Below are 14,993 nucleotides of genomic sequence, written 5' to 3' on the forward strand. Positions count from 1 at the left end.
AATATATTTGTGAGAATAACTATGCTGTAAATTCTGCAGCACTGAAAGGCAGAATGTGTAACTGAATGGAGGTTGACTCCTTCCATTGTCTACGTCTCTCTCTCATTTTTTTTTTAATTTTCAAATGTTTGATCAAAAGGGGTTATGAGTCACCTGTCAAAATAAAATGAGTTTAAATGAATTCACGAGGCAATTTCAGCTTAAGAGATGTGAACCAGTTAAAAATGTTCAAAAATAGATCCACTGCAAAAAGATAAAAGTGATAAGAGGATTTAAATTTGGGAGCCAACTTACTTGAGTCGAGTAATCATCGTTATTATTGCTGGCAATCTGAATATCAGCAGGGAAAGGAAAGTGGCGATCGATCATCTTTATTTTAATCATCATGAGTAGATTTGATTGCTACACTTGGATTTAACAACATAAAGCTGACAAAATCTTGAAAGGAGAAGCTGCGTAAGATGCTGTTGGCATTAGGATTTGTGAAAAGTTTGAATCCAAAAGAAAAATTGAGTAAACTGTATTTTTTAAATTATGTTTACTAAGAGTAATTCCACTAATGCTGCTTTAGTTCCGATGAACATTAATGTCTCAATCGTGTTTTTCCCTTCTAAGAAAAGAAAAAAAGACAAGTGATTGACCAGAACAAACAATCAGATCTCCATAAAAGGTAAAGAAACAACTAGCAAAACCTACTACCATCCTTGAAAGCTCTTCACTTCCTTACAGATGCAAAACAGGCCGGCGTGGCATTAGATCCCTAATGCTGCTAGTGTCTGCAATGCATTTGCACTCTGAATCTCTATGATTAAGATGAAGAGTGCAAATGTTTAAGACCACCTGCTTGATCATGTTCAAAGCGAGTATCAGAATGGGGGAAAAAGGCGACTGAACGTGGTGTGCTTGTTGGTGCTAGACAGGCTGGTATGAGTATTTTAGAAACTGCTGATCTACTGAGATCTTCCCACACAAGCATCTCTAGGGTTTACAGAGAATGGTCTGAAAAAGAGAAAACAGCAAGCGAGCGGCAGTTCTCTGGCCAGATTAACTCTGAGAAGAACGGCCAGACTGCTGGTAACAGGAACTCAAGTAAGCCAAGCCATGGCTTGGCTTACTTGAGTTACTTACGGGGTGGCTGTAGCTTAGGAGGTAGAGCAGGTCACCTACTGATCGGAAGATTGGTGGTTCGATCCTTGGCTCCTCCAGTTTGCATGTCAAATATCCTTGGGCAAGATACTAACCCCAAGTTGCTCTCCGATGTGTCCATCGGAGTATGAATGTGTGTGAATGTAGTTAGATAGCACTAAGTATAGATAAAGTGCTTGTGAGAATGGGTGTGATTGGGTGAATGTGGCATGTTGTATAGAGCGCTTTGAGTACTCCGGGAGAGTAGAAAAGCGCTATATAAGAATCAGTCCATTTACCATTTACCATGTAAATGCACAACGTGCCAACCCTTGAAGCAGATGAGCTACAGCACTAGAGGACCACACTGGGTGCCACCACTGTCAACTAAAAACAGCAAACTGAGGCTACGATTTGCTCAGCAAAATGGGCAGGAGAAGACTGGAAAATGTTGCCTGGTCTGATCAGTCACGATTTCTGCTGTTTGGTGTAAACAACATGAAAGCATTGATCCATTGTATCATTGGTTCGGGCTGCTGGTGTAATAGTGTGGGTGATGTTTTTTTGGCACACTTTGATCCTTAGAACCAACTGAGGATCATTTAAATACCACAGGGTACCTGAATATTGCTGCTAACTAATCATCTTGTGATGACCGTTTCCAGCAGGATAACACATCTACATCACAAACCTCACATAATCTCATACTGGATTTTTTTTTTAAACGATATGAATCCACTATACCCAGATGGCCTCCACAGTCACCAGACCTCAATCCAATAGGTGGAACGGGACATGATGCATGATGGATGTGCAGTGGACAAATCTGCTGCAACTATGCGATGGTGTCATATGGACCAAAATCCCTGAGGAATGTTTCCATCACCTTGTTGAATCTATGCCACAAATCATCACAAATAAAGGCAGTTCTGAAAGCAAAGGGGAGTTCAACCTATTACTGGCAATAGATACCTAATAAAATGGTCTTTAAGGTAGAAATGAACACATTGAAATGAACTTCCTTAACATGGAAGCTAAGCAATGACTCTCCTCATGAACACTAATGGATTTGACCATTACAGCGGTTACTAATATGAGTTTCAGCTTACACTGCAGGAAGTGGTTTCTTTCACTGTGGTATAATATACACACAATATACACAAGCTATAGATACTCTCTAAGAGTCTGCTTTCGATTCTTGAAAATCCATTATGTTAATTGTTCTCTATATGGCCCCTGAATGATATCAAACATATGATATTAACAATATCTTAATTTAGTAAAAATGTTTTTCATAAACAGCCTATCAGCAGTAGCAGGCTGTCTCTTTGTGTTGGAGTGTGTAACCGAAATGCGGCTCTCTCCTCAAGCTCTTGCAGCCCAGAGGAGAGACTTCCCCTTCGCGGAGATTAGGATTATAGCCATACTAAGTCTGATTGAACACCGGAGAACAGCTCTTTCTGCATGTGTGTGTGTGACTGTGAGGATGGGCTTTTTTGTACACGACCGCTTCCCCGCGTACGTGAGAACACAGAAAGAGAGCGAGGTCCTAAAATCCGAGCATATAAACGCCAGTGTGTACGTGAGGAGAACTCTTTGGTAATTGAGAATCTGCGCGAGATTATACATGTCTGAATCAGTCAGCGTGCATAAAAGGGTGAGGTGTAATGTTTGTGTACGTGTGCATGTACACCTACGCCACGGTTGTTCAGAGCGCAGTAGGAAAACATCTGTATGAACACAGATAGTGAGTTTTCAACTTGTGCTTTGTGTGTGTGTGTCATGAGTTACCCATGGAATCTGCATTTAAAATCAATTTTAGTGTTTAGTGTGAAGTATGGGGTGTGGAGGATACACGTTTGTGCTCACGTGTGTGAAGCAAATGAGCCTGTAAGCAGGAGAAGGTAAAATATCTCTGCGTGTGTGTGTGTGTGTGTGTGTGTAACTCAGTGAAAGAGCTGCAGGTTTGTGACAAACGGCAAAAGATTAGGAGGGAGCAGGGAGGATTTAAGTTACCAATCTGCCTCAAATTTGCTCATTTCATCACCACTATTGCAGGAAAATGTTCTCGTTGCACTGAAATTCAACACATTCCAGAAGAGCAGAGCCTTGAGTGAGGAACTGATGAAAAAGTATTTAAACAATTCTGTGAGTCAGAACCTGTTTGCAAATTCCAGTAATTATTATATTTCAACACATTGTGTTGGATGTTTGCATTTTCAGTAACGCTGCAATATTGCCATGGCTGAGAGCTGTCCAACCTTTTGTTGGGGCACTTGACTGCTGGCTGATTACCTGGGGATGAGTGTTTCACCTTCACGGTAGCCATCGAAAAGAGAGAAGGCTGGACATAGAGCGTCCTAATGGCCCTAAAGCTCAAAGCCTATCACAGCTGGACGACTCAGAAATCCAACTTCTAGTTTTAACAGGTTGACAATTGCCGAGTAGAGTATATACAAGAGGAATTATGATAAGCCCATTTATCATTCAATAAATACTAGAATTATCAAAAATTCAGCAATGAAATATGATCTGCATTGCATCCTTTGGAGGTTACAGCATGATTATATAATGCCTCTGTTTTAACGGCTTCATCGGCTGTAATTTTTGTTCAGTGATTACAAACAAAGTGGGTAAAATCAGCTTCTCTTTCTAACAGGTGATCTTCATATTTAATATGTTACTGGCAGACTGGCAAATCTGCATGCTATTTTCTGCTCAATGCTAACTCATATTTTTAACAGGTGGTCATTCAAAACCCAAAGTTTTAATAATTACTTCAAATTGTGAGCTATGTGAAAATCTTCTTTAATGGCTATGTAGGTGATGCTGTGCTCAAATAAAAGGGTAAATCTACAAATAAAACTAACAGCAAAACGTTGTCATCCTCATTATAGAAATAAAGAAAAAAATGTGGTAAGGAAGTTTTGGTCTTAGAGAAGTAAGAGTTCTGCTTTGCTGCAAATATTACACTAAACTCATTAAAGAAAGATTTCATCTTTGCTTTTAACTCCTGGAATGGAACAAGTGGTTACATAAGTAGCTACAGTAAGTAGCTACTTATGTAACCACTTGTTCCGTTCTAGTTAGCTGGAAAAACTAAAATCTAGAAAGTCTAAAAACATCTTAGTTACTGAGAAAAATTAAAACCAAAATTCTTTAAAATCTGTGTTTTGCTCTCATCACAGCACCACATACTGTTGAGCATGTAGCAGCATGTAATGGGCACTGTTTGAAAAGTTGGACATTTTAGACCAAAAATAAACAAATTAAATGAAACTGAGAAACACATGTTCACTTAAATTGAGAAAGAGCTATCAATCTGTCAATCCTTTCTGTGTCCAGGCCGGGTGAGGTTTCCCGTGTTGAGTCAAATTAAGCCGCAGGCTCCACTCCTGGTGGTGCCCTTCCGTCAGTTCCTTCAAGTTTCAGCTTTGCAACCATATTGTAAATATGTAGTCAAGTGTCTAACTATTCGTTTTTCTTTTAAAGCCTCATTTCTACCAATAAGCTCAGGTGTAAATAGCAGGTTGACACTGGAGGTTATCATTGTTATTAGCAGCTTTAGCAGCTAACTGCTTCAGACAAAATGTAGTTCTCAACAGCTCAGTGCACAAGAACAGCTTTCTTGAGACCAGAAAAATACTCAACACTGCCTTCTATCACAGAAGGAAGCTACTCTGAAACTACTCTGCAGTGTCAACATGCTGCAAATAATGAAAACAGATTCCTGGGTGGATAATGATGATATTTCCATATCTATTTAACATTTAATTAGTAATTTACAGGTAGTCACGCATTGTTCCGATGGTTTATTACTGTGTGTGTATGTAGCTTGTGAAAGTGCATTATTGTGAGGGGCTATGCAGACATTTTGTGCTGTGAGCTTTGGGTGCTCTAATTGTATGAACTTTCGTACGATCCCTTGCACCATGCACACACATGCCTTCTTGCTAAATAGATACTAGGCATAGCAGATAAAACAGGATACTTCTATGTATGTGTCCACTTGGGAAACATTAGAGCCTTGAGGCAAAACTGCTTCTTGTCCTCTTAAATACACAGAGTTTATGTCAAAAAGGTAATCAGCACATATATAAACATGTTGACTGAGCACAAACTCCTACGCATTTCAATTTCGACTGATAAATTCAGCATACTGCCCATTCCCACAACACTAATTTCCCCACAACATGTGTTCACATGTGGGTTTTCCCTGAAAGATGTTAGGATTTCATTAATTTGGTTATGAATAGCACTAACCTCCAGTGGCTGCAAATGAAAATTAGCCTATATGGCTAAATCTAGCAAATTTACACGATGGACTGTGTTAATATATAAACCTTTTCCTTCTTAAAGAGAATAAACATAATGGAACTCAACTGTTATCCCAGATGCTTTGCATTAAAAATGTAATATAGCCTTTCCTGTCTTGGCCGGTTTAATATGTAGAGCTGCATCGATTTAATTAAATACTTCTTTTCCTGACTTCACATTGTAAGAGTTGTTGTTGTGAGTACAGGTTATGTCACTCCAGCACCAGTGGTTATGTATTTACTCTCTTGAATACCAACATTTGCAATCATGTAACAGCGACCTTTTCAGAAACTCATCCACCCCATGATTCAGTGGGTTGTAGAGCCACTTTCAGTAATAACTTGGAGAAACTGTTTTCTGGATGACTTTGTATCAGTCTCTCAGATCAGGAGGAATTGTAGCCCTCTCTTATTTACTAGTGATGGGTCGTTCGCGAACGAAATGGCTCTTAGAGCCAACTCTTTGAAGTGAACGACGCGAGCCGGCTCCTTATTGGGAGCCGTGAGGTTTTTTTTTTTTCTTTCTCTCACCCTCTCTCTCGCCCTTTTTTCCGCTAAACTCCGCACGCGAGGCCTGTACTTTGCGCTGGGCAGAGGGGGGAGGGGCGTTAGTTACACTCACAGTAGCACAGGAACAGAGCCAGAGAGAAAGAGAGCGAGGGACAACAACATCACATTAGAAAGGTATAGTAATCATCTACTATTTTCAGTTGCAGATGATAAAGGATTCAGAAATCATGCAGGCCTTTTTGGAGTTTGTATATGCTTTAGAGTTTGTACGTGCTTTGTCTCTAGGGGCCATATATAAACATATATAAATAAAACCACTTTTTTTACATTAGTAATTCCTTTTCTGCATAATTTTATATTATTGTTAATGATAAATTAATTAAAGCAACAAAACAACCTAAAGAGCCCGTTCGGAGCCGAAAGAGCCGGCTCTTTTTAGTGAGCCGAGCCGAAAGATCCGGATCTCTAAAAAGAGCCGGAAATCCCATCACTATTATTTACAGTGTTGCTTCAGTTCATTAAGGTTTGCAGGCGTTGATTTTAATGCACAGCTATCTTAAGGTCCCACCACAGCACTTCATGCTGAAGTCTGTGTCAATGAAACACCACGATCTTTTTCTTTATCAGACATTCTGCTGTAGTGTTGCTGGGATCATCGTCCCGTGGCATCAACTAATCTGAGTCAAATTTTAGATATCGGCCTCACATTTGACTCTGCAATACTTTGTTGTTCACGGTTTACTTAGTGGCTAAACATCTCCACTTTGGTCTTGTCTGTCCATTGTTGTCAGATACAACTTTGCAAACTTAACCCATGCTGACATGTGGGTGGGGATTTTGGGATTATTGTGTTTTCTTTCTTCCTGGCAACCCTTCCTAAACAAGTCATTCTTATTCAGTGTCTTTTCTAATTGTACCATCATAAACTTTAACATTTACTGAGATCTGTTGCCCTTGGATTTTTTTTTGCAGATTTTTCTGAGCATTGCACAACACGAGATTAAAGTGAATTTGGCTGGCATCGTGTTAACATACACATGAATGCTCCAGACTAGCAAAATGACAAAACATATACTTTTACAGAAGTGCTCAGACTGTAAGGGTGTACTTTTTTTTTTACATTACTCTATATGAGTACTCAAAGTATTTTTTTTCCAGCATTAGAGAATAAAACCAAAGTGCATGGAGGATATTTAAACTATCCATTATATTTTATATAATCAGAAATGAATAACTCTCCTCCAGTACATCTGTAGAGAAAACATGAATCTTGACAAATATAACAGTACAATGTGGTGCACAGATGTCCAATCTGAGAACACATTTTACAAGAAATACCACAAAATGTAAGGAACTACGTTATCTTCATTCTGCTACATCTGGAGCCTGGTTCTAGCTCACAAAGCTGGAAAATTGTTGGAGAGATAGAGAAGGAGGGAAAAAAGGGTCGTTGTGTACATGCAGTGAAGTGCATGTGTGTATATGTGTGTACTCTCTCATTGCATGAGTGCTATAGGAAATATATTAATAAAACAACTCAATGTGTGGCAGCGATTGCGCCTGGCTACTATAAAAGAGGACTCTTTCGCTCTCATTCACTGAGTTGCACAAAAAGGTGTGACATCATCGGACACACACAAGAGTTTCTACTAACAAGAGACCAAAATAGACCATGACGCCTCTCTTTCTCTCCCCCTCCCTCTGGTAAAATATCTTCTTGTTGTTTATCTTTCTCCCTTTCTTTCCTCATTTGTCTCATTCATTTTCCATTTCAACTATTTCAACATTTCACGATACCCAATTTCTCCTCTTTACAACAATCAGTACCACCTTTCTGTTTTTAACCCTTTTTCTTTTGGTTTATAAAAGACACAGGGTTAGAGTTGGATCAATGTCCCATTATAACATTACTGCAGCGATATAAACGTGCAAGCTAATATCGTACTTACTGTAAACATGAGCTGGCATCCTCCCAGTATGTAATCCAGAAAAGTGTAGTCCCTTGTAATCTAGAGACACGGGAAAAAAGCAAGAAATCAGGAAAATAAGTGCGCAAGTGAGAACTGATCTGCTGAAGATCAGATCTATAAATGAAATTATATTTTCTATCATTCACCATTAACTTTGCTGCAAACATAAACACAGACATTATTCTTTTTAAATATTTTAAACAAACCTGACATATGTTTTTCGTGACATAATGTGCAACCAGTAGAGCACCACTTATCTTGTTTGAGCACTCCAATTACAATGAATATTTAGCATGGATTTTACCGTCATTAGTCTAATCCCTGCTGGCAGCCAACAAATATAATTACTATATTAGCCATTTTCTTCATGTGCTGTGCCCTCTGTGTGTCTCTGTACAAAGGCTTGTTCATGATTGTGTGTAAGAAAAAAAAAAAAGAGGGAAAGAAGGAAAGGAATCAATTATGAAAGCTTGTCATTGCACGCACACAGCTTTAATGTCATTCCAACAGGCATCTAAAGACTCCATGGTTCAGCTTAATGTGTCCTCTGTGGGGCTCTGAGCCATCGTACTAATTAGCTATTCAAGTGGAGTTATGAACGCCCAGTTAGAAGTGTGTCAGTTGATCAAAACTGAAATTCACTGAGTCGAGTGTTAAGATGGATCATTAAGACGTAATGAGAGGCCGGATAATTTGTTTGATTTGCTACAGTAGGTGAGTTATTTTTGTTGCTCCTGCTTAGACTGCTAATGGATCAAACTTCTTGAGCTAATATTTAAAACAAAAGTTTGATATACCAGTGGTATTATCAAACTTTACTCAATTGTACTGCTGAATTCATTGTGAAATATCACCTAGCTGTGTTGCTCTGTGTGGACTGGTTTAGTTCATTACTGCAGAACTTTCCAGTGAAGCCTCATGGTTCACTTATAAATCCTGGCGCCAAGGTATGCAAGGTGGTTCGCACGAAATATCGAAAGTTAAAGTGTACAAGCGGCTGGTAAAGATGTAGCAGCTAAATGGAGAGCATTTCCTTCCGAAGCTGGAGCAACTAAAACACAAATAAGTGGAACTGTAGAAAAACATCACTGCTCTGTTTCTTCTGCCCCCTTCCTAAAAACTTTTCAGGGGACTTTAACTGTCTGTTAACACAAATTTCAATCATCAACACGGTAGCGATCTAGTGCATCTGGCCATGCAGAAGTTCAAAGTGAGCATCGATGTGCAGCTGACAAAGATTCAGCAGCTGTGTGAAGCCATCATGTCACCATGGACCAGCATCTCTGAGCAATGTTCCCAGCAGCTTGTATGCTATGAAGAATTAAGGCAGTTATAAAGGCAACAAGGGGCTCCGAACCGTAACAGTAACAATCACAGTGTTTTTTTAAATCTACTATAAGCTTAGCACCTGTATAAGAGGTATAAGCTTTCAGTTAAAACCAACATTAAACCATATGGAAACATCAGAACATGACAACTAATAATGCTGAATGCTTGAGCATGTAAAACCAAAACGTTGCTTTCATTCTTTTAAAATATCACTCAATTTCCTGACTGACTACAGATTCCCCAGTTTACAACAAAGCTGTAACTATTGTTATTTGCTTCTTAATATATTAAGAATAAAAATATTGATCTGATTTTAGATTTGGAAACACGTTTGATATGTGAAGCCACAAGTTGAATGTGTCGGTGACAGCAGTAAGAAAAAGAGTACATCTACTGCAATTCTAAGATTGCTAAGAAACCTTCATCCGTCCTCACCTTGCAGGACTTGACAATGATAACTCCAGAATTTTTATAATTCTTCTTCTTTTTCTGTTTCTTGGGATTAATGCAGTCAAACTCCACCTGCAGATACAGGAATGGGTAAGAGGTAATGAAAGAAATTAAAATGAATGTGTCATTATCAGTAACAGAGGAGTGGGTTTAGCAGGGACAATACAAGGAGAGGAAAAGCTGAGATAACAGCAGAGTTGAAAAGAGTTGGTGTGAGATGGGAAAATGATCAGAGAGGCAGACGATCGAAAGACTGCGACTTGGATTCACAGCTTCCCCATAACGATGAGAGCAGGTTCACCTTGACTGTCAAACTATAGTGATTGCCATTAATACAGTTACCTACATGTAGACAGAAAATGAAAACAATACAGTGTTAAAAAACAGAAAGATTTAATTTTATGTGATGCTGTTGAAAGAAAAGTGAAGGACAGGATGGTTGGTAATACTGTAAGTCACACAGACACACTCTTAGGTGGCAATGTCTGATCAAAACAGACATTTTAGTCAGTCAGCGATTCATATGACAGGTAACTCTAAATGCCTTGTCGTGTTACTAAGGCTCAGCTAAGGGATATTTTACATCTCAAAAGCACTTCTCTTTTTATCTTTCTTTTTTGCATTCCATTCTCGCTCTCTCTCTGCTTACACCCCCCCCCCCCCCACTCCCCCTTCATCTCTCCATCCTGCCTCTTATCTTTATTTCCTTGTTATTTCCCCCACCCAACATCATTACCACACATGATGAGACTCAGTGGGAGAACAAGTCATGAGGCCGCTTTGGCACATGCACACATGCAGTTTCACTAGCAACACACACACACACACACACACACATGCACACACACACAGACCGGCTAATCAATGACCTACGTTCTTATCAGTGCATCATACATCTTTGACAGATCAGGAACTCACATGCGAAAAGAATAAATCTCAGTAAAATTAGAAACAATACCAATGTATAAATGAATGCTTCTAAACTATAAATCAAGCCATAAGACGCAGAAATGCAGACATGTGTTAAGAAATGAATTACAGCACTTCACATTACAAGTTAACACTTGGGGTCATAAGTTGATATCAGTTGATAAATATCATGAAATTACCAAAGTAAAACCCAATCACAAGTTTGTTCCCATGTCGGTAAGACAAAGTCTAACCTAAGATATACCCATGTGTACTCTTACTACCAAGCAATTGCACAGTTATAAGTCTAGTAATTACATTGTATTTACTTAAATAATGTCTCTTTATTATGATCTAATTACCCTACTACTAAACTCTGTACACACTGGAAACAATTCACTCGTTGCACACTGCTGCCTGGTTGCTTGTAGACATTCCAAGTTCTGGTTGCCTAGATGACCCTCTAATGTGTTCACATCCAGGTCATATGTCATATACAGGTCCTCGTCTAGAAGAACTTGCGTCAAGTTTATCTTGGGCCCTGCCCACTTTTGATCACCAGCTTTTATTTCGCCCGTATTGGCTCAAAGTCGCTGAATGTGATTCACTTTCTTTAGTTTCTTGTTGCAATGTTGGCCCAATTGCTTCCAGTGTGTACACAGCTTGACACTGCATTACAAAAGGATTCAAATACTTAAACTCATTAGCTTTACTTTTATGTATGCTGCACGTACTGCCTTCCTGGCTTGCACACCTATTTTTTAGCATTTCTGGGGCCCACCCCGCATCCCCCTACTCTCGCCTCTTTCATATGTGTAACAGCGATATCCTAAACCTGGGAGGCACCGCTTATCCTGAATAAGCCCTTTCTCGAGCCGCTCTCTGACCTAGATCATTTTCTTGTGTGAATGTGCGTGTGAATGGGTGAATGACTGGATGTGTAAAGCGCCTTGGGGTCCTTAGGGACTAGTAAAGTGCTATATAAATACAGGCCATTTACCATTTACCATTCTTCTCATGAGCCTGTCACCTTTATTATCAATAAAAAGTGTTAAACCATGTTTGAGTTGTGTTATCTGCTAGCGAATAGCATGCTAACATGCCACCTGCTAAAACGGAGCCACAAGCACAATCATGTCAGTGTTTTACCTCCACTGAGTTCTGGGCTTCACTCATCTTTGCAACTGTGGTCTGAAACTCTCCAATGAAGTCATGTCCTCCATCATTATCGTAGTCATAACACAGCACCTGTAATTGTGCAGAATGCATCACATCATGCTAGTCTTTTCTTTCACACGGGCAGCTTATAAATAAAAGCGGAAACTCAAGTGGTTATGTGGTTTCTGGTATCTGTGTCCTACTTTCACTTCTGTACTGACTCTTCACTTCTTTTTTCATTTTTTTTCAAGTTTGACATTCTAGCCAAAGGACACGATAAAATAATTTTTTATTTTTTTCACAGTTGATCTCACCTGTTAGATTCAGTGAAGATTACATTTGATACTAAACATGTCTTCTAATAGAGAAAGTAAAAATTCTTACTAACCTTGATGCTTCTGTCCACGTCTCCATTGCACAAAGAAATGAGAGGCACGGTAAAAGGTTTCCACACTGGATCTAAAGTGTTCTTTATGACCTGAAGTCACAGACACAAAAATAGGCAGAGGAGCGGATGTATGATGCAATTACCTGAACTTATGTCTGTAATTAAAGTTGTACCACTTTGTGTGAGGCCAAGTTTAGCTGACAATAACAGTCAATGATAATAACAGTCAGATGAAGGTAAGTTTAACCTCTGCCAATGACTCACCTCTGTCCTGTGCACAAGCATCCATTTACCATCTTCTCCCTGTTTGTGAAACTCCAGGTAAGGGTCTGACTTCCCAAAGAAGTCCTGCACAAACAAACACACGGTGAATTTGCCCTCATGTCTTTTTTTGTCTGTTTACATCTCTTATCTCTTTCACAAAACTGCAACCACTAACCACTGCATGACAACTGCAAAACTACAGGTGATTTAAATTTCTAAAAAAAAATGTTTCTTCGAACACTTAAAAGATCAGATTGATTAATTAATTCTCTGGAGTTTTAACTACAGCATACAGCAGGTACACAGCTTGAGCTTGAATCCTACTCACAGTCAGAGATGGGCAGTAACGCGTTACACGTTACTGTAATCCAATTACTTTTTTCAAGTAACAAGTAAAGTAAGGGATTACTATTGCAAAAATGGTAATTAGATTACCGTTACTTTCCCGTAGGAACGCTGCGTTACTGCGTTACTAAAACCGTGATTTATTTTGCGAGAATGTCTCATGACAGTGACATACGCAAGTGCAACGTTCGTGACAACAGCTGTGTGCAGCTCAACAGTGGATCATACATCGAGTGCGGGAGAGAGTTTGAGCATGCAGCATTTAAAGCGTTGAAGTACTGACCTTACTTTAAGTTTGATTCCATAAAAAGTGACAAAAACATTAACGTCCATTAGCATTGTGCGTGGGAAGAAAACTTCTTTTTACAGCGAAAAAACCCCCCTAAACTTCCAAGCAAGCACCGAGTGCGCTACGACGTAATGGGAAATCCACAGAGAAACTCGCGGATTCTTCAACTGACCGCTGCGGCACACCTGCACCAGGGTAAACCTCCGCCTACCCAACTCCTGCTTTACAGGTGAAAATAGAGCAAAAGGACCGCTAGTCTTTGACTTTATTTATTTTCTGCTGTGTTTTACTTGCATCTATTTGAAAGAGTGAGTGTAAACACACACACAAAAAAAATATTTTATGTGCTGGAATGTGCAGAAAATAGGTTTAAATATTAAACAAATTTCTTCCAGTCAGAGAATGTTGCATATAATTACATTTTTGCTTGATGCATAAAGTTAAAAGATTAAAACTAATAAAACAAGTTTTAAAAAGAGACTTTTCCATTTGATTACATTTTGTACGATGGATTATGCAGAAAAAGTAGAATTGGGCTGAAAGATCTATCGCTTTATCACCTATTGAGGTTGTAAATTGTGTTTTTAAAAAGTAACTAAGTAACTAAGTAATTAATTACTTTTGATAATAAATAATCAGTAAAGTAACGGGATTACTTTTTTTGGGAAGTAATCAGTAATTAGTTACTGATTACTTTTTTCAAGTAACTTGACCAACACTGCTCACAGTTATGATGTTTCTGACCCAGCAGCTAGAGTTGCAGTATATCAAAGCTGCTTGAACGCCGATATTTAATATGTAACAATTTTATAATATCAACAATTTTTAAAATTGTCCTTCAATCGGAAATAACACCACATGATAGTGTTTAAAAGGTACATATGTGTACTGTAGTACACAGTGCACTGTACCATAGGCCAAAACACCTTGTAATGTTACATAAAGGTAGCACCTATTATGGCAGCTGAGTCATTGTGCGCACTTACTTTTTAATATTTCAGGGTTTAGAAACATGTTGCTGTTACAAACCCACCATCATACACAATACACACAATACACTTTCAGTTCAATCATGCCCACGGCACATATGGCCGTTGTGTCCGTAACAACAACAAGTGTTGTTAGGGACAATTTTATTGAATAAATTTCTTTGAAAAATTATTTTTGTCATAGTCTTTGTTATCAGCGACCTTATGCAGTAAGGTTTAATTGACACTGGGAGATTATACAGCGTTTTTTTTTTTTTTACTTTACTATAATCTTATGATATTTATACTCAACTAAAACTAAACTGAAATCAAAAGAATTTCGATGTCGAAATTATGACTGAAGCCATTTTATGCTTTAGTCAAAAGGATACGACTAGAACTAAATCAAAATTATCTGCCAATACTAAATGCTGCAGGAATGACTGTTGGAGGTTGCAGTTGTTTCAGCAAACATCCAAAAATACATATTTAATGTGTCAAAACAACAGTTTTAATTCCAGCTACCCCAGCACCTGATAGCCTGTTGTTTGGCAGACAAAGGTGAAGACTATGGAAGCATTTAAATCTTGTCTGTGTGGGCTGTATTTGTGTGTCCTAAAGTGGTATGCATGCTCAAATATATCTGAGTGTGTGTGTATGTGTGTTTGGATTTGCACCCTGAGTGTGTGTGTGTGTACGTGTGTGAGCGTGCGGGGGTCTAACTGCCTACCTTCTTATCCAGTTTACGCCCACTCAGGGTCAAAGTGATGATTCTGTTGTCAGACAACTCCTGCGCTGTTATCTAAAATAAGAGCATCGCACAACATTAGCGGCAGCAGAAGCACTCACAAATATTAACATTTACATCGACAACAGGCAACAGGAACAGTTGGCAAACACGGTAACGGCAGCAGCCTCGATGACTTCAGGATCAGCGACTGTAGCCATACCGTTCACGCAAACATCACAGAC

The 14,993-nt window shown here is 38.9% G+C and overlaps 1 protein-coding gene across 1 annotated transcript in view; it reads right to left on the reverse strand.

Annotated features, from left to right (window-relative positions):
* The window catches only part of cpne2 (copine II), a 53,013-nt gene that overhangs the window by 22,949 nt on the left and 15,071 nt on the right, over positions 1-14,993 (reverse strand). Inside the window, exons 6-11 of the mRNA XM_087844050.1 lie at positions 14,752-14,823; positions 12,420-12,503; positions 12,156-12,245; positions 11,759-11,857; positions 9,686-9,772; positions 7,901-7,960 (exon numbers count right to left, since the gene is read on the reverse strand). Coding sequence (XP_087700176.1) covers positions 7,901-7,960; positions 9,686-9,772; positions 11,759-11,857; positions 12,156-12,245; positions 12,420-12,503; positions 14,752-14,823 — 492 coding nt within the window. The remainder of the gene's footprint in view (positions 1-7,900; positions 7,961-9,685; positions 9,773-11,758; positions 11,858-12,155; positions 12,246-12,419; positions 12,504-14,751; positions 14,824-14,993) is intronic.

The sequence above is a fragment of the Neolamprologus brichardi genome, chromosome 7 (assembly GCF_056152115.1).
Source record: "Neolamprologus brichardi isolate AB-2024 chromosome 7, ASM5615211v1, whole genome shotgun sequence".
Taxonomy (NCBI): domain Eukaryota; kingdom Metazoa; phylum Chordata; class Actinopteri; order Cichliformes; family Cichlidae; genus Neolamprologus; species Neolamprologus brichardi.